Here is a 20,201-nt window from a genome sequence, read left to right on the forward strand (position 1 = left end):
ATTACAAAGCCAAAAACTCCATAGTGGAATATATATACATGTTAAAAAGTGCTGGCAAGGTTATTAATAACCGTGGCGCAACAGCCCTTGATAGCCAGGGCCTTCCTACCGACTGCCGGACTCACTCTTACATCAACAAGTTACGGAGTGACGTGTGGTCAGCACGACGAACCCCCAGTTGTTGTAGGTTTCCATGACCGGGTTACGCTACTCATTCGTAACTCTGGTGGATGGCCACTGGTCCAATACACAGGCCGAAATCTCAGGAGAAAAGTTGTTAGCTTCCCCCAGGAGACTCGAACCTGAGAGCGTCCCGTAGCCCAGAGCCTTAAGCCATAGACCGTACGGTCACGGTAAGGCTATTGCGAGAAGACTGCCGATTAAATATCACTTGGTAAATTGCAAGAGTGTTGTTTTATTTGCAATGGCATTTATATAAAATAGCAAAACATGCTTTTAAAAAAGAACTAATATTTCCAAAATATGGCTTAAATGTACATAATTAAATTTCAAATTTTTGATATATCGATACGGAAATTTTACTTTTGGTTGCATAGGTTCATTGGCCGTGGACTCCGTGCGGTGCGATCTTCCCGCCTGCACACTGCACCTCAAGGCCAGTAGGTGGATGCTCGCTTCTAAAGGTGGATAATACCGTGAGGGTAGGCTCCCTCCTTTGTACGGAACCACCACATGTATCTTGTACCATTACTGCAAATGCCCCACATGACCGTTATTCAAAATTCAGATTAAGGGTTTCCCGCTGCACGAACGCGACTGACGAAGCCTCCTTTCCGCCCCCTCAACGCCACAGTAACGCTCGCTTTGCAGTGTCACAAATACGACGCGTTGACAAGGCTTGTTGTACCAATCATTCTGAATAAAAAAGATAATGCAGGTAAATATATCAAATATATAGGGTTGACTGCAGAAAATAAGCCACTTTTCCTCCCCTTCCCACTTTATGGCCATATATAACAGTAACAGACTTGTAAAATTTCTGACCACACCTCTGCCAGTGGATCTCAGCCCTGATTGGCAAAAACAACACGGGAACATCCTGTCGACATCTTCGAAACTACTATTCTTCATGTACCCTAAGAACAAAGTTAATGTAAGCAAAGACACGTGACTGCTATGAAATACAGCGGTTTGAAGAAGCCCGAAACAGACGGAAGAACGAACTCGTGTCTCCTGATCGAGGCTCGAAATCCAGAACCTTCAATGACGAGCTAACGGGAGAGGCTCGAAATCCACAACCTTCAATGACGAGCTAACGGGAGAAGCTCGAAATCCAGAACCTTCAATAGCGAGCTAACGGGAGAAGCTCGAAATCCAGAACCTTCAATGGCGAGCTAACGGCAGAGGCTCGAAATCCAGAACCTTCAATGGCGAGCTAACGGCAGAGGCTCGAAATCCAGAACCTTCAATGGCGAGCTAACGGGAGAGGCTCGAAATCCAGAACCTTCAATGGCGAGCTAACGGGGGAGGCTCGAAATCCAGAACCTTCAACGACGAGCTAACGGGAGAGGCTCGAAATCCAGAACCTTCAACGACGAGCTAACGGGAGAGGCTCGAAATCCAGAACCTTCAACGACGAGCTAACGGGAGAGGCACGAAATGCAGAACCTTCAACGACGAGCTAACGGGGGAGGTTCGAAGTCCAGAACCTTCAACGACGAGCTAACGGGAGAGGCTCGAAATCCAGAACTTTCAACGACGAGCTAACGGGAGAAGCTCGAAATCCAGAACCTTCAATGACGAGCTAATGGGACGGACCACCAATTGTTTATTAACTTTTTGATACATGTGCTGTATTTTCTATGAAAAAGAATTGAGAATCTTCTCATAGAGCGAGGACCTACTCCATCAGAGAGTGGAACACATGAATGGAAGAAATACATAAAAATGCAAGATAATGAACTTGTCCGCATGTTCCTCGTGAAACTGCATTGCATCATTTCGAAATTGCAAATTTTCCGAGATAGCGTTGATGGTAATGTGACCGCAGGATTTTTTCTCGGGGGGGAGTCATAGCTAACAATAATAATAAAAGTATGTTATAATTATTATTACTGACATGTCCTTTCGTCTTGCACAAATGTTTATTGTTATTAATATTAATCTGTTATTAATTTTGTAATTCTTGTGGTATTTAATATTTAAACCTATCACTGACAATGTCAGGAAAATGACTGACCTTTATGTACATATCTTGTATGAGCTGTTGCCATGGGAATTACGATTGTGTTTTGTCTTTACTTTAAGTTTCGGGCTTTACAAAAAGTTCTATTTGGAGTTTTAAAAAGTGATGATGTTGAATTGTAAGATGCTGTTCTTTCTTTCAAATTCCAATGGATTTGTGCACATACGTATTTATTTTGCTAAGAAGTAAAATACACTTATTTTCTCTTAGTGAAAACTTGACTTTGATTATTATTTGACCAACGAATGAACACAGATATTATCACCCAAGGTAACTTAATATATCACCCATACCCTGAGAGGCATCACGTGAATGCTACGAGTCTTCATGTGGTCATTTTTCTTGTGGTTTAGTTAAATAATCATGTTCTTTTGACTGAAAGAATGTGTCAATTAGTTACTACTCTAGGTATATCACAAAACATACAATTCAAATTGGATCCAAAATACTTTGGCGTTGTATACATGTTCAAACGCGTCTACTATTTAGATAGAAACAGGCATGGGCGTAAATGGACCTAAGTTTTGGGGCCAGGTACGAACCAATGGCGGCGATTAGGGGGGACGAGGGGGCAAGTGCTCCCCCCATTTGTCGCCAGTTTCGGCCCCGCACTATGCTAAATCTCATCTACAAAGGAAAATATACTATCTTTGCCCCCCCTAGTTTTGGTACTTGCCCCCCCCCCCCCCGGTTTTGGGACCCAATCGCTGCGCCGCCACTTACTTGAGGAGGGCAGAGTCAAAAAAGTTTTTCATCCCATAAAAATAGTGTCCAGGATTATTTGCTAAATAACTGTTACATTTGCGAAAACATGAATATTATTATTTATTACTTAGCCCTTCAGGTCTTAGGATGTTAACAAAAGTATCCTTAACTTGTAAATTTTAACAAACCTGATTTTTTGGGGGGTTAGCCCCCACGATTTACGCCTGTTGAAACAGGATTCACCTTTCTTCCTTTCAATAAACATCTAGCCCATTGGTTCCCAAACTTTTTTATTTCACGGCGCCTTAGCGTATCAGGACATTTCCGCAGCGCCCAAGTCAGAATGTAGGACTATCTAACACTTGCAATGCTCAGTTAGTGTGGAAAGGTTGCAAGTAAAATGAATTGATTAATTATGGGGACGTACATGCAGACAATGAAAATATCGATCAGTGGTTCTCAAGAAACATCCTTTCTCAGTGTTCAGTGAAAATTTTCAAATGTTCTGTCGACTAGTTCTCGAGATAATCGTGACCAAAGTTATGCACATAAGCTTACATGGAAAATTGCTCAAACCTTCGCCGGAGTAGGATATCGCCTTAAGTTAAAAAAAATAAACATATATTTCAAATCCAGAAACACTTTTATGTGTCAAAAGTTCTAACTAGGCACATATTTGTATTCATGCGATGGTCCGATTCTAAAACTACGGGTAGACAAACATGTAAGTATCATTTCAGTGAAATATATTGGAACATTTCGCGGCTCCCCAGGGCGCCGCGGTGCACACTTTGGGAACCACTGGTCTAGCCTATCACTTTGTTGATGAACGAAAAGTTTTTTCTTTTTGTACTTTTTCACAATGCACAAATATCATTCAGAGTCCACTTAATCTACTGTCCACGGTACCTCTAAATCCATGTTTTTACATGCCGAGGGTACTGTAAAATAATAATAATAATAGTTGCTGTAACGTACGGCCTGTAAGTCACAGAAAACAATATTTTTTGTACGCTATAATTTCACCCTTCAAATTGTATTTGCTCTTTCATGAAATCTCTTGTGGTAATGTGCCTTCACGGGGTGTCGATCCCATGACCCCTTGATTACAAGGCGACGACGTGGATGCACTCTTTAAACTACGGTTGTTAAAGGCTGAGGAATTTTAAATAAATTCAATTCCGGTCCAGGAGAGGAGAAAAACAGCAAGCGTAAATGGGTTCTGGACCGTAAAGAACCTTTTTATCTGTAAAGTATTTCAATTCGGTCCAGGAACCTTTTTCCGGATCAATTTAAATTCCGTCCAGAATTTTTTTTTCAATTAAACAATACGCAACTTGGACCAAATTTAAACAAGCCTGCTTTAAACCTGTGCAAACTTTATTACACAAGTCCAAGCGCTTTAATGACGTAATGAAATGAAGCCCTCCATGACAAGAGTTGGACGGGAGTGAAAGTGCCTGACAGCGGTGTGCAGAAAGCTTCTTTTTGACAGTATAATAACTAGTGCTATAAGTGTAAAATTATGAGAAAAATGAAACTGGTTGATAGATTGTAGTGAGAGAAGAACCCACCAATTAGCTGCACATGCGTCAATTGTGGGGAAAAAGGACAGCTTGCTCTGCGACAACATTCATGAGCGTTTCTACATTCTAATGTCTTCATATAGGAGAAGTATTTATTTTACACGAGAGCGCTCAACTAAGCTTATACAGTAAAACCTGTCTATCCCGGAACATGATGGTTCCGAGCAAAATTTTCCGTGTTTACAGTTTTCCTTCTTATACAGGGTTGACTTTAAATACAGTATAGAGCACGGCAGGAAATAATGGAAAGACAGATTTACATTTCGCATTACTTATAATGTAGAGTGCTAATGCATGTACGTACATGAATAAAAATGCGATTTAGTCGCAATAAACACAGCAGAGATTACAATTATGTAACTACACAACATGTTGGTACACTTTTTACAGTATTGTAAGAACGTACAGTACGTACTTATGTATCTTTTCAAACCCGGGACCCCTGGCGTCGTAGCGCGATGTGCATAGAGGGAAAGAGAAAGACTGAAAGATAGAATAAAAGAGGCGAAGAAAGATTGAGATAAAAGTGCAGAAAAAAGAAATAAAGAGAGAGAACAAGAAAAATAGAAAAACGACGAAAGAACAGAGGAGAAATAGACAAAGAAAGGTGGAGAAAGAGGGTAAGAGATGAAAGAAAGAAACGGAATCGTAACAGCTATGAGTATTGTAGCGCATTCTTTCATATCGACAATGTTACCGATAAGCGAGTGGCAACAGAGGCGTGTTCCACTTACAGTATTGCATTGTTTTCTTGCGAGCGAAAAAATAAAGGAAGACATTTCCGTCTTACTGAGAATATAAACATCTTGTTGGTCTTTAAATGGTGTTCCGTTTCCGCGTCAAGGGCGTTTCCGCCTTAAGCAGGTCATTTTCAGGTATAAAATCTGTCCGTTCTGGGGACTTTTTTTTCCCGTATTTACAGGTTTCCTTCTTATAGAGGTTCCGGGATATGCAGTTTTTACTGTATTACATTTCTTGGATTTGAAGTGACGCATGCGTCAATTGTGGGAAAAGAATTATTACTTTCTTTCACTTCAGATCCAAGAAATGCAATATAAGCTTAGTAGAGCGCTCTCGTGTAAAATAAATACTTCTCCTATATGAAGAGAAGCCTCCACGATGGCGCAGTGGTTGCGTCGTTGCCTTGTAATCAAGGGGTCCCGTTGGAGGCACATAGTGGTTCGGATCCCACTTTAAACTGTAGGCCCAGTCCCGATTAGCCTTACTGTGCATAAAGTGGACTTAAAGCATTAAATCAATCCAATCCTATATGAAGAAATTAGAATAGAAATGTTCATGAATGTCGCACCGATTCACGAGACGCCTATGCTATTCTATATCGTTGTATGCAAGGAAAATCTCAGAAATTGGCTACGTTTGAAGATATAACTCGAGCTTTCTTCTTCTTCTTCTTCGCAGTCAGAGCATTTACACATATCACAACAGTGAATCATCACTGCAGCCAGTGTTGGCGCCTGCCTGACAAGAGTTTCGTTGTTCTTCCTGGCAGGTGCGGTGCGAGTTGTGGCTCGCTGGGTAGTTCCTGAAGCACGTCTCGAGAATGACCGTTAACCGGCCTGATAACGCTGATGCTAGGAGACTGTTGTGAATGATGGAGACAAGGTGGAGGGTTCGAACGTACGCCTCGCTACCAACCGTCACGTACTGATCCTTTCTTTCACAGTGTCATAATAAAAACCCTTCTTTACGGGTCCAAACCCACACGTTCGTTTTCACACGTGTGTTAGTTAATCAGTGGGTAATGTGGTGTTAAGCTTCTACGTTACGAGATCTCCTTCCACTGACCAGGGGCGAACTTGACCCCCCCCCCCCCCGGAACAAGGAAAAAAAAGTGGTTTACTTAATTTATCCCTTCCTTAGTTTATAGGATCCCATAGGCGTTCTTAGACCCTCTGATTAGGGGGGGAAAACTTTCTAGGAAGGAAATCCTTATTCCATCTCATTGTTTACTTATTAAGGGGTACGGAACAGGGGCGTAGTTCTGTCTCAAATAGACTACTGTGACTTGACGTATATTGACCTCAACTGTGAACTAGCAAGACGTCTACAGCGAGTACAAAATGCATGTGTGCGCTATATTTATAATATCAAATATTTTGACCACCGTACCCCGGCTTTCAAGAAGCTAGGCTGGTTTGACCTTTGCACTCTGCGCCGCTTCCACGCTTACAGCGCTCTGCAAAATAGTAAACTCACGAGAGCCCTCCTACCTACTCTCTCGATTTCAACCCCCCAAATGAAGCACACACCTTTGCCACCCGTTCCAGAGACAACTCTCTGCTGGCCATCCCCTCCCACAAGACAACGTTTTATGGAAATTCCTTGACGTTCACTGCTACCAGAGCGTGGAACGACCTCCCTAATGACATAAGAAACTCTTCTTCCCTCGGCCAATTCAATTCAAAATTAAAAAAATCATCTTCTGGAGCCAACTTACCAGTACTGAAAACCGGGAAATAAAATTAAACTTTCGTGTAAACTTGTAGGACCAACACCCATCGACTTTTTCTGTAATTTCAGTATTTTTGTTGTGCGTGTGTGTGTGTTATGTTTTACGTGTATTTATTTGCTCGGTGGCTGGTAACTAGAGTCGCTTTCCTCCCCTCCATGCTATTCTGCCCCTCTCACGTGTTCATTGGTGGAGCCGTCTCGCGTCACTACTTGCGCAGAGACTTGAATTCGTTCGCCTGCTCTACAGTTAGCTGTGACAGGGTATAGGGCATGGACGTTCGGAAGGAGAGACCATTTTTGAAATGAATGTCAACCTTAAATTACGTATTTCACACATAATTTGATCTCTGTCACAGTAATTTACATTATTATAATGGGGATGCAGTAACGTGATAATTTCAAACTCACGTGTCTTTTTTAGTGGGCGACATTATAATGAGGGCAATATCCTTCGTTTAGTCCCCGGAAAAATACCTTGCTTGTCCTTCCCTGAAAAAAATCTGGGGATGTCCATGATTAGGCATGGCGCCCTTTTGCCCACCCGTGCGGACGCCTATGAGGACCCCCCTCCTCGCCCGTAGTCAGCTTGAAGGGTCAGGGTAAATAAACAGGTAGTGGTGCCATTTCCCGCCATCTTATTGCTGTGCTGGACTTTATACAACGTGCTTTCTTTTGTTTCCTACATTTCAAGCTTCAATTCATCGAATCATGTGCTTTTTGTACATTTTCATTTACATGTATAGTAAGTAACGTTTTACCTTTATTGGAATTTGACGAATGTCGACTTAGCTGCTTGTTTCCCGTGACCCTTCAAATGTTGAGACTAGGACAAGCAGCAATGTTTAGCACAAAAGAGCTGAAAGTGGCCATTTTTTTTAAAGTTACGAAAATTGGCACAATATACTTTCTGATTTATATCATTCAACCAACGTGATATTGTTTTTGCTGTGCAACAAAACCTCATACACGAATACTTGATACACCAAAATTTATTCTCACCCCCGTAAATTGAGTATTAATATGCAATGCAATACAATAATGTTCAAATTAATTACCTGTATCTATGTATGTTGCGTATTCCGAGAGAATCGCTTCTGTCGGCAAGCACGGATAAAAATCATAGTTGCCAGTTCCTCCACCACAATGTTCTTCAGATTTCCGTAGATTCCTCAAACGTATCACAATTTGTTCAATTTCTTGAAAGTTAAGTCAGATCGGGGCCTCCGAAATGCGTATACTTCGTGTATACTCCATATACGGGCCGCAACCTGAGAACGTCAAAAGATAAGTCCTGTGTTTTGGCGAAATACGTGCATTTGAATGAGTGAGTTGATCTAAAAAGAGTTCCTGTAAATGTATGCGTTTATATCTAATACAACATTTAATTACACGTTAGTAAAAAAAGTGTTTTCAACCAGCGCGAAATACATTTAAGAATTTGTATATGGTAATATTAATTACACAGATGCCGAACTTGTAACTACTAATTACATTATTTTAATTAACACGAAAAAATGTTGATAGTTATTCATATGTCCATATTATTTCTCATAAGTTGTCTGAAATTGTTTAGTTCAAAGTTAAAAAGTCTCGTCTTAAAACATCTAATTTAGTATCTAGCCACAGTAGAGGGAATTTTACGACTTCGTGTAATTCTACTAACCTATTTCACAAATACATTGTGAATAATTTTATATCTTTGTACTCGGTAATGGATTTTATATTTTCTCTTTGTCGGTTATTTCTGTCAAAGACAGGAAGAAATCTATGATTATTGCGATGTAATTAGTTAGCGAACTGTAAAAAAATGTGTTCTTGTATTACCAGCTTTGAAGGTAATTGGAAGTGTAGAACGAAAATCTGTAGACAAGTTGCTAAAGTGAAAATTTACTAGTTTATAAAGATTAATGATTCGGTTCGTACAGTCACGGACACTTCTGGGTTGTAATGATTCCACTAAAAGTTAATGTGATTGCTACAACCCAGACGTGTCTGTGACTGTACATTTGCACAGTCAGTCAGTCATTGTGATTTCATGTAACCTATTTGCTTTATACTCTGTATAAAAGTAGGTAATTTAGGTTAGTGTTAGGTAATAATCAAAATCTAATTATTGATAACAACTCGTTCGGACCAGTTTCCAAATTCAAATACTTAGGAGTAATATTAACAAGTGAAAATTATATTAAAGAGGAAATAAAAAGTAAACTTAATTCAGGAAATGCATGTTACTTCTCTCTTCATAAATTTTTGTCTTCTCGTTTAATATCTAAGAAACTAAAAGTTAAAATATACAAAACAGTAATTTTGCCTGTAGTATTATATGGGTGTGAAACGTGGTCCCTTACTTTGAAAGAGGAACATAAATTGAGAGTATTTGAAATTAAGATCCTTAGGATAATATTTGGACCTAAAAGGGATGAGGAGACAGGTGAGTGGAGAAGGTTACATAATTTAGAAGTACATAATTTGTATTCATGTCCAGATATTATTAGAATGATTAAATCAAGAAGAGAAAGGTGGGCAGGCCATGTGGCACGAATGGGAGAGGAGGCCATGTGGCACGAATGGGAGAGGAAAGATGAGTTTACAGGATTCTTGTTGGGAAACCTGATGGTAAGAGACCTGTAGGAAGGCCAAGACGAATATGGAGGGACAACGTTGAGATGGACCTAAAGGAAATCGGTAGGGATGGAAATGAGTATATAGATCTTGCTCAAGATAGGGGACAGATGGAAGGCCTGTGTTGCTGCAGCCATGAACCTTCGGGTTTAAGAAGGCTAGAGAGTTAGTTAGTTATAAAAGTAGGAGATCGAGATTTTTTCTCAATCTGTTCTAAATATCCCAAGTACAAGGGGCAATATAAATATGAACTTATATGTCAGCATGGTCAATACATGTCCAGGTACAGTTACAAGTAAATTGTCCGTGTTTGGAATGAATGAAATACACGCTGATATTCCTAAAACCTACGCCGTATCCTGAAAAACAACTTGTCTCTTGATTTTTACCATTATCTAGCTTGTTTACCGAAAAATGATATAATTATAAGGACTTTAGAATACGATATTCTTTTAACAATAATCTCCTGATAAGAGTATTGTGTCTTATTGCTTTCTGCTTTGGACTTCTTAATGAAAGTAAGTTGCTTGCATGTTGCAATAGTATTCTCAACGAGTTTCATTTTCCGTGTGATCGTAAATCCCTTTTCATAGGCTTGAATTACTGTTAGGTCATTTAAGATTTGTGTTCTTAGCATCTAGGTATTGCGAATAGGTTAGGCTAGTACGTTAGTATTTGTACACTTTCTCTGTTTGATTGCATGTAAGATTTTGACGCGAAAAATGGTTTTTACAAAATGTAACCTACAACCAAACCACGGGAACTTATGCATCCAAATATTTATCAGATTTCTAGAAAATTGAACATTTATTGAAATTAGACACGTGAATTAAGTTTCCAAAGTTGGAAAGCTTATTTAATACGAAATTCGAACTTTACAAGCAATTTCCTCAACCTTCTGTACGTAAACTTTTACAAAATTATCTTTCATACATAACTTGAACCATAAGTTTTTATTCCTCAGCAATTACATACTAACGATGATAATTCTTTACGAACTTACAGTAAGTTCCAAATGTAGGATGAAATTTTATCTATATCGCCTTTCTTTCCATTGGTAATTTGAAAAATAAATGTACATTATGGAGAACGGTAAAGATTGGATTTTACTTTATCAATATTATTTACGTATTTTCTCATGTCATATAACATGTGAAATGTTCTTCAGGTGAAAGCAACGCTCTGAACTAATAACAGAGGACTATTCACTCAGAAAACTAAATATTATACTCTTACAATGCACTTTGTTAAATGTTGTAAATTGACTATACTTGACTAATCCTGTGCCGTCACGGAAGCTGGTGTGAGGCCCGTACACAAGTATCTGGGAGGCCCCGGTAAGATTCATGGCGAAGGTTATGGATACAATGAAAATACATTTTTGACGATGATGCATACTAAAAATATTACTTAACTCCCATGTTTTTAATTATGTAGATTGAATTCGCAGTTTGTCTTTGATTTCAATTATCTTCGAATCCTAAATTTTTGCCATGAGCCTCATTATATATTTTGTTTCTTTAGCTCTTTCCTTCTACTGTATATCATTCTTTATCACATTCTGTTTCATACCTTCTTTCCTTGGAACCTTCAGCACAATGTTCGTTGAAAGGGAAATAATAGTTTGGGCAGTCGTACGTTTAATGAAGAATAAAAGGTTTTCTTGTGCGTAGAACATTTAGTCCTAACGGCGTCAAGGAGTGTGGGTGATCTGGATTCATCCATGCCATTTGATTCCATTCTGCCATTCTAGTCGAGACAGAGAACAAGGTAGACAATTGCAACTCGAAACTGGACAGACAGGCTTCTTCGTGTCAAGAAGCGGGAGATGAGGACAGTGAAAACAGCGGAAAGAGAAGAATTTGCACACAATTTCTCAGGCTCTGTCCGAAAGGTACAAAGTGCAGACTTGAAGTATGGTCTTGGCGGTAGTGACGTCACCTAGTACAGTTCGAAAGTGCCAAGAACAGAAGGACGCAAGTACACAGCGTGCAGTACAGATGGTTGGTGACTAGGTCACGTGGTTTCAATACTCGTTGTTCATTTGTTTAAAATCACGGGAGGTAGAAAGCGAGCAGCACAGACGTTATTGGCCAGCAAGTTCTTGGTTATAGTTCTTCTAATGTGGAAATGTATTTGTACGAGCATTTGAAAATGCTATGTGATTTCTATGGTGAAAAACAAGTGTTTAAATGGCGAGGAAAACAACGAGTACTCAGTTTTATCTCCTGATCGTATTTGGCGCTGCAGTCGAAGTGCAATTCGAAAGACAACACTTCCAGTACACGACTTTAAGACCGCACTCGAAGACCATACTCGGAGGATGCTCGCTTCAAGTACGGTCTTGCACCTTTCGGACACGGCCTTAGATTTATATCTGCTTCTTCACTTGGACAAGGGGGTTGTGAAAGAGGCGGCGGACAACTGTGAAAGAGGCGGTGGACAATGGTGCAAGTTACGCTTCCTACCCAGGTCAAGGTCAATGATCTGAAAACTGTTTTGGCGTTCGTGGCGGGCAGGCAGGCAGGCATTTGGGCCGCGTCCGAATCTTCAGCAGATGTCACCTAGAGCACCGTTCCATCCGGGGACTCTGCCAATCTCCGTTGTCCGAATTCGCGGCAGACGTGGAGTCGGAGGGGAGAGCAGAGAGGCGCGACAGATGCACGCTTGAACCCACTGTGACCCTGCGCTTGGCAGCCATATTCCGACTTTCAATTTGTCCAGACAACATTTTCTGATTAGACGATGTAAAAGTCAGTGATACTTTAACATTTTATCCATAATACTGGATGTAGAAAAATTGTAAATGATGAAATAGCATGTTACATTTTTAATATGAGTAGTAAATGGGTGGAAATCATTGTGATGTTTGTATGGCGTCTACCTTCTGCTTCCGTGCGGTGCGCCTGCGCCCCAGAGCGCGGTGGGTGAAGTTCGGACTGACACCACGCGAGACCAACCGGAGAGAACGGACGGAGCGCTTGCCAATCCGGACGGCCTTGTATTGTGGTTTAGAGCAGCCATGCATGTCAAACTCAATTCGCGAGTAGGGCCGCATAACAATAATGTCCAAACTCTCAGGACCGCACATCTTGAACTTTGTGTTTGAAGCCCAAAACTAAAAGGTTCGCCCATGACGGGGGAGATGGATTCCAGTAATTAGACTTTCAGTATGATAAATTATATATCATCGCAATGATGAGGATGAGTGATGAAATTGGTGAAGGGACACTCACAAAGGCAAGCCATGCCCCTCTGCGGGGATTCGAACCAGGGGCCCTTGATATCGTAGCGCGTTGTGTTAATCATTTCGCCACAGAGACCGACTGTTACTCTAACAGAGAACAGTGTTGCCAAACGTCACTAAAATTCCAGCAGCAATATTGCTTATTCGAGGATACTGCTCTGAGAGATTAGATAACTTCCAATACTGAGTCGCATTGTAAAGCAATAAATCCCATTTGGAGTTTGAATTTGCACACACAGCATCAAAAGAAAAGGGAGTACACTGAACAAGAAAATTGCCCTTGGCACTTTTCGAAGTTTCGATATTATTTTCAAATTAATCACTTGGGACCAGTATTGGCTAGAGCCCCTATCACACGGAACTGGATTTCTAGTAGGAATGCCCTAGTTGGCGCTGAACTAACTTTCTAGGTGGCAATTATGGCCGCCTGGCTGACTGCTTTGGAGGAATAGGACATGTTCTAATTGCTACTTGCTTTCCTCGACTGGATTCTGTGGAACAGCCAATCAGAGCAAAGTTTCGCGATGTGAAGATAATCTGTGAGGGTGGAAAGGAGCGCTTTTGTCTGTGGTTTCCGAGTGTTACTCCAGCAATGTATAACGTATACAGCATGAAAGGCGCGTTGAGTGCACGGTATTTACATTTGAAAGAACTAAATATTCTTCCATACGTGTACAGTAAACGTTGTAAAGTATGTATTTAAGCAGCGCCATTGTTTTGTACCTAATAACGTTTTATACGAAACGTTATTCCTCTCGGTTGAATAGTTATCGGCTTTTAAAAATGTGAAGTGATACATTGTTTACATCTCACGCGGCCGCCGTTACAACTTCCCTCGTATGGGAACAAAAGTCTTTCGACAAGTACTCTGATAAGTATCGTGTGAGGCGAAAACCAGCAAATTGGTAGCCAGTCCAGCGCCAACTAGAGCATACCTACTTGATATCCAGTTCCGTGTGATGCGGGCTTTAAATCAGGTTGAGAGATTGACTTCTGGTATTCCAGAGGAGTTTGGAAATGACTGAAATTGTCTTTGCAAAATGACCTCCACCTTAAAAATAACTTCTCATGTAGTTGTGTCACGGAGAGGAATTATGTCGAGCAGTTCTGTCACATTGAGATGAGAACTGCTAACTGAGCTGTACCCCACAAACGTCTGTACTTCCATCGATTGAGGGCGAAAGAAAATGCAACAAAAACAGCAATTTTGCTTTCTATTGTTCGTCGATATTCCCTGCTAAGTCATCACTCCTCTCTGCAACTGTATTTCTGATTTTAGATCTTTTGACTGGTTTTTTTTGTTTTTAGCGTCGCTTTTCTGCCACTTTTGGCTAATGGTGACAATGAGGATGATTTTTTATTTGTTTTTTTTTTTTTTATTTCAAAACTAACCTGCCAATCAACTTGCTTGGTCGTCATCATATCTTACACACCTTAATGGGATACAAGAATAGAGATAAAATGTCAATCGGATGAGTCGCGGGTAGTTTGATTTTGTGATTGTTTATTTAAATTATGCTAAGAAGGAAAAACTGGACTGGTAATAATAATTAATATTTTATTTTTCTTATTGTATTTATGGATATGAATTTACAATACCGGAAGTTTCTCCACTTGCTTTCAAATTCTGCATACTCACTAATTTTGGCCTCGTAAATCACGAATCTGCAGTTAAAAATTGGCGGTCACGTCTAGAAATTGCTAAATAACCTTGTCAATTACCGCTATGATTCTCCATACACTAACATGGAAACGATATGAAGACGTCTTCTTCCCGCACAACGGTCTTCCTACAAACGTTGCTCAAGTGTTGTGCAATAAGTGAGAGCGTTGATTTGCATGCGAGAAAATGGCATCTTGCTTAAAGGTTGAAAACATGTTTGCCCCACGAACCATTCACGCTAAGGTTAGGTTACGTTAGGTTATGCAAGCATAGTTAAAATTAAGGGTCATCATAAACATAGTTTTGAAACGCTAATCATTGCAAAAAAATAGTTGTTTTCTTCATAAATCAAGGGTCGCTCCTATTTATGTTCGAAAATTGGAAATAAAGGAGGATAAAAAAAAAAATCCTTTAAAGCGTTTAAATTCTGGAAACTGACGTCCTGGTTTATTTTAAGGCACCAGGACGCTAAGCGCAAACCCTCGAATGTATGCGGGTGGAGGCGGGCTTCCTTCTGGGGTCCCTCCCGCCTTTCGAAATTAATTATCATTTCAACGAATCAAGTTTTATCACTGGCCTGCCCCTCCTGAACCACCTAGAAAAATGTCTTGCGACGACCGTGTGTGTGTCCCCTTGATTCACCACATGAATATTTGCAAAATTCCACCCCAATCAGAAAAGCTATCGCATTTGTCCGCAAATGTCCCCTCCCCCCCTCTCACACACACACAGAAAGATTTGTACTAATTTTTCAATAAACGTATTGACTCCCTGATCCATATAGTTTTTTTTTATTATTCCAACAGGAATTTTCAGGGGCCAACCGGAATTCATTTTTATGTCTACTTCTAATGATAAACGTTTTTTATTAGAAAATAATTCGATGCTGTTCTGTATTATGTTGCTTCGTGTCCATTTCAGTTCCGACCTACACGTCACATGCAGAAGCCGAGCCACCGCCACCCCCTTTGGTGCCGCACAAAGGCGACCAGAGCCCCGCCAGGGTCCAGGAGCCTCAACAGCAGCAACAACAAGTGTCGACGTCCACCACAGACGAGAGCATCAAGTGCAAAGATCTCGCCCTGACGTCAGACCCCAACACGAAGCCCCCCTACTCGTACGTGGCCCTGATAGCGATGGCGATAAACAGCAGCGACGAGAAGAGGGCGACCCTTTCCGAGATTTACACGTTCATCACCACCAAATTCCCATACTTCGAGAAGAACAAGAAGGGGTGGCAGAACTCCATCCGACACAACCTGTCGCTCAACGAGTGCTTCGTGAAAGTGCCGCGAGAGGGCGGTGGGGAGAGGAAAGGCAACTACTGGACGCTTGGTAAGCTCCATTATAATTTTCCTCCACTAGTAGTAGTGTTAGCTACATATCAGTTGATTGTGCTGTTTGCTGGTGGTCTAGTTTCTGTTTGTGTTCTCCTTTCCTGGCGATCTTGTTTCTGTTTGTGTTCTCATTTGCTGGCGATCTAGTTTCTGTTTGTGTTCTCATTTGCTCTCTATCTAGTTTCTGTTTGTGTTCTATTTTGCTGGCGATCTAGATTCTGTTTGTGTTCCTTTGCTGGCGATCTAGTTTATGTTTGTGTTCCCTTTCTGGCGATCTAGTTTATGTTTGTGTTCTCCTTTGCTGGCGATCTAGATTCTGTTTGTGTTCCTTTTCTGGTGATCTAGATTCTGTTTGTGTTCCTTTTCTGGCGATCTAGTTTCCAATTGTGTTCTCCTTTTCTGGCGATCTAGTCACTGTTTATGTTCTCATTTTCTGGCGATCTAGTTTCTAATTGTGTTCTCCTTTGCTGGCGATCTAGTTGCTGTTTGTATTCTCCTTTGATGGCGATCTAGTTTCTGTTTGTGTTCTCCTTTGATGGCGATCTAGTTTCTGTTTGTGTTCTCCTTTGATGGCGATCTAGTTTCTGTTTGTGTTCTCCTTTGCTGGCGATCTAGTTTCTGTTTGTGTTCTCCTTTGATGGCGATCGAGTTTCTGTTTGTGTTCTCCTTTGATGGCGATCGAGTTTCTGTTTGTGTTCTCCTTTGCTGGCGATCTAGTTGCTGTTTGTATTCTCCTTTGATGGCGATCTAGTTTCTGTTTGTGTTCTCCTTTGATGGCGATCTAGTTTCTGTTTGTGTTCTCCTTTGATGGCGATCTAGTTGCTGTTTGTGTTCTCCTTTGATGGCGATCTAGTTTCTGTTTGTGTTCTCCTTTGCTGGCGATCTAGTTGCTGTTTGTATTCTCCTTTGATGGCGATCTAGTTTCTGTTTGTGTTCTCCTTTGATGGCGATCTAGTTTCTGTTTGTGTTCTCCTTTGATGGCGATCTAGTTTCTGTTTGTGTTCTCCTTTGCTGGCGATCTAGTTGCTGTTTGTATTCTCCTTTGATGGCGATCTAGTTTCTGTTTGTGTTCTCCTTTGATGGCGATCTAGTTTCTGTTTGTGTTCTCCTTTGATGGCGATCTAGTTTCTGTTTGTGTTCTCCTTTGCTGGCGATCTAGTTGCTGTTTGTATTCTCCTTTGATGGCGATCTAGTTTCTGTTTGTGTTCTCCTTTGATGGCGATCTAGTTTCTGTTTGTGTTCTCCTTTGATGGCGATCGAGTTTCTGTTTGTGTTCTCCTTTGCTGGCGATCTAGTTTCTGTTTGTGTTCTCCTTTGATGGCGATCTAGTTTCTGTTTGTGTTCTCCTTTGCTGGCGATCTAGTTGCTGTTTGTATTCTCCTTTGATGGCGATCTAGTTTCTGTTTGTGTTCTCCTTTGATGGCGATCTAGTTTCTGTTTGTGTTCTCCTTTGATGGCGATCTAGTTTCTGTTTGTGTTCTCCTTTGCTGGCGATCTAGTTGCTGTTTGTATTCTCCTTTGATGGCGATCTAGTTTCTGTTTGTGTTCTCCTTTGATGGCGATCTAGTTTCTGTTTGTGTTCTCCTTTGATGGCGATCGAGTTTCTGTTTGTGTTCTCCTTTGCTGGCGATCTAAACACAGTCAAAAAAGTTTTGCATCACCCGAGAAGTGATGAAAATGGCATCCGGAACATGTCGAAGCGGACAAAAAACGATGAAGCAGAGCTCATTGTGCGAAATAACGCGGTCGACGTGAAATACCGATCACCACAGACGACTACCGGAGTCGGCAAGCGCGTGCATGTGTTCGAGCGTAGCACCACGGTAGTCGGCGAAGGTTGGTTAGGTGTTCCTTGTGTCCAGTTAGCAAAGGCGAGCTAGTGCAGCTGTGTGCAAGGCATGCCTAGGCGTACGATAGTGCGGGCCATGATCGTCACGGTACTGCAGACTGGCATGTCACAACGGTCTGTAGCTAGGGCTGTTGGAGTGCGCAAAGCGATGTCTGTAGGACCTGGAGACGGAATACAAACACAGGAACAGTAGCAGATCGTCAACGGACAGGTCGTCCACGGGTCACAACACCAGCACAAGACCGCTATGTACGACTCTCAACTCGGCGACAGAATACCATGACGGCAAGGAACATCACTCATGCCCTCCAGGCAGCCTCTGCTGTGCGTGTGTCAAACCAAACTGTCTGTAACACACTCCTAGGAAGTGGTTTACCTTCCAGAAGACTTCTCCGGTGCCAGTATCTATTGCCACGACATCGGCGCGACCGTGTGCATTGGGCCTGTGCACATCGAAATTGGGGACCCGATCATTGGGCTCATGTGCTCTTCACCGATGAATGTAGGGTCTGTCTAAGGCCAGATTCACGAAGAGGACGGGTGTGGCGAGGCCCTGGACTGCAAATGGGACTTAGTGGTGTCCAGGGGGTCCATCCATACCAAGGAACCAAGGAGGAGGAATCATGGTGTGGGCGGGGATCATGCTCGGACGTCGAATGCCCCTAATTCCAATCAGAGGGACTCAAACAGCTGTTCGTTATGTCAGGGACATTCTCCAGACGACTGTCGAACCATTTCATCTTGAAATTGGTGACGAATTTGTCTTGGTGGATGACAATGACTGTCCACACCGCACACAGGTGGTGCACGATTATCTGCAGGCGGCGAATATCCGTCGCATGCTCTGGCCAGCGCAAAGTCCCGACATGAATTGCATCGAACATGCAAGGGCAATGCTAAAAAATGCCATTGCATTACATTGTCTTGGCTCCCACGAATCTTCGTGAAGTTTTTCTTGCGGCACAGGACGAATGGGATCGCTTACCGCAAGATCACCTTGATCGTCTCATCCCAGTATGCCATAGCGTGTTCAAGACCTTCTTGCAGCCAGGGGAGGACACACCAGGTGGTAGACAATGTTTCTGGTGGATCGGCTATGACGAACAGTCTTCTTGTGACAGTTCTTTGTTTTTTCACCTCCATCATGAATTGTGCCATTTTCGTTTTAAACACATTTCTGAGACAATTGTACGTTTTTTGTTCCCTTTTCATTCAACATGTCTTGTTCTTCATCTTTTCTTTTGTATTCCCACTGTCATTGTCAATAAACCTTGTGCTTCATATATCTTTTGTCATTTTCCGTCCGATGCAAAACTTTTTTGACTGTGTTTAGTTTCTGTTTGTGTTCCTTAGCTGGCGATCTAGTTTCTGTTTGTGTTCTCCTTTCCTGGCGATCAAGTTTCTGTTTGTGTTCCTCTGAAGGCGATCTAGGTTATATTCGAGTTCCTTTGCTGGCGATCTAGTTTCTGTTTGTGTTCTCCTTTGCTGGCGATCTAGTTTCTGTTTGTGTTCTCCTTTGCTGGCGATCTAGTTTCTGTTTGTGTTGTCCTTTGTTGGCGATCTAGTTTCTGTTTGTATTCTCATTTGATGGCGATCTAGTTTCTGTTTGTGTTCTCATTTGCTGGCGATCTAGTTTCTTTTTGTGTTCCTTTGAAGGCGATCTAGATTCTGTTTGTGTTCTCCTTTGCTGGCGATCTAGTTGCTGTTTGTGTTCTCCTTTGCTGCGGATCTAGTTTCTGTTTGTTTTGCTGCCGATCTAGTTTCTGTTTGTGTTCCTTTGAAGGCGATCTAGATTCTATTTGTGTTCCTTTGCTGGCGATCTAGTTTCTGTTTGTGTTCCTTTGAAGGCGATCTAGATTCTATTTGTGTTCCTTTGCTGGCGATCTAGTTTCTGTTTGTGTTCCTTTGCCGGTGGCGATCTGCTTTATGTTGGTGCCCTTTGCTGTTGATGCTCTTTCTGTTTTGTTGTTGTTTGCTGGTGATGCAGTTTGCATTTTCTTGTAATTGCTAGCGATGGTTTGATTGATTGCTTGAATGAGTTGATGTTTTTGTTTAGTCAACTTTGTGCACAGTAAGGCTAATCGGGACTGGACCTACAATTTAAAGTGGGATACGAACTATCATGTACCTCAACCGGGTATCGAACCCAGAATCCCTTAATTACAAGGGGACGACGCCACAACTGTGCCATCTAGGAGGCACTTGCTGGTGATGGAGTTGGTATTTGGTTTGATGCTGCTGGTGACAATGATTTTGAACAATCTTGTCACGATTTTCAGACAGTTCCAAAATAACAATTATGTCAAGTACAAACTTGTTAAGTGGGTTACAAAGCAAGTGCAACTTTCGATGGCTAGTGACGATTTTCTCGATTTCTTATCAGTCTTCTCTATTTCACCTTACTGAATCTATAACTTATCTTTCATATCGGTACGTATTTTATCTCTGTGCATCATTACTAAACTTAGTCCTGAAATATTTTTTTTATTTTTTTTTTATTGACAATGCATTCAG

General features: G+C 41.4%; 1 protein-coding gene across 5 annotated transcripts in view; it reads left to right on the forward strand.

Moving 5' to 3' along the window:
* Window positions 1-20,201, forward strand: part of LOC145981633 (uncharacterized) — a 247,787-nt gene that overhangs the window by 192,756 nt on the left and 34,830 nt on the right. For all 5 annotated transcript variants that reach the window (XM_083115017.1, XM_083115018.1, XM_083115020.1 and 2 more), the window contains exon 3: window positions 15,423-15,836. In XM_083115017.1, the coding sequence (XP_082971143.1) occupies window positions 15,423-15,836 (414 nt within the window). The remainder of the gene's footprint in view (window positions 1-15,422; window positions 15,837-20,201) is intronic.

The sequence above is a fragment of the Lepisma saccharinum genome, chromosome 29 (assembly GCF_977018435.1).
Source record: "Lepisma saccharinum chromosome 29, izLepSacc3.1, whole genome shotgun sequence".
Classification (NCBI taxonomy): domain Eukaryota; kingdom Metazoa; phylum Arthropoda; class Insecta; order Zygentoma; family Lepismatidae; genus Lepisma; species Lepisma saccharinum.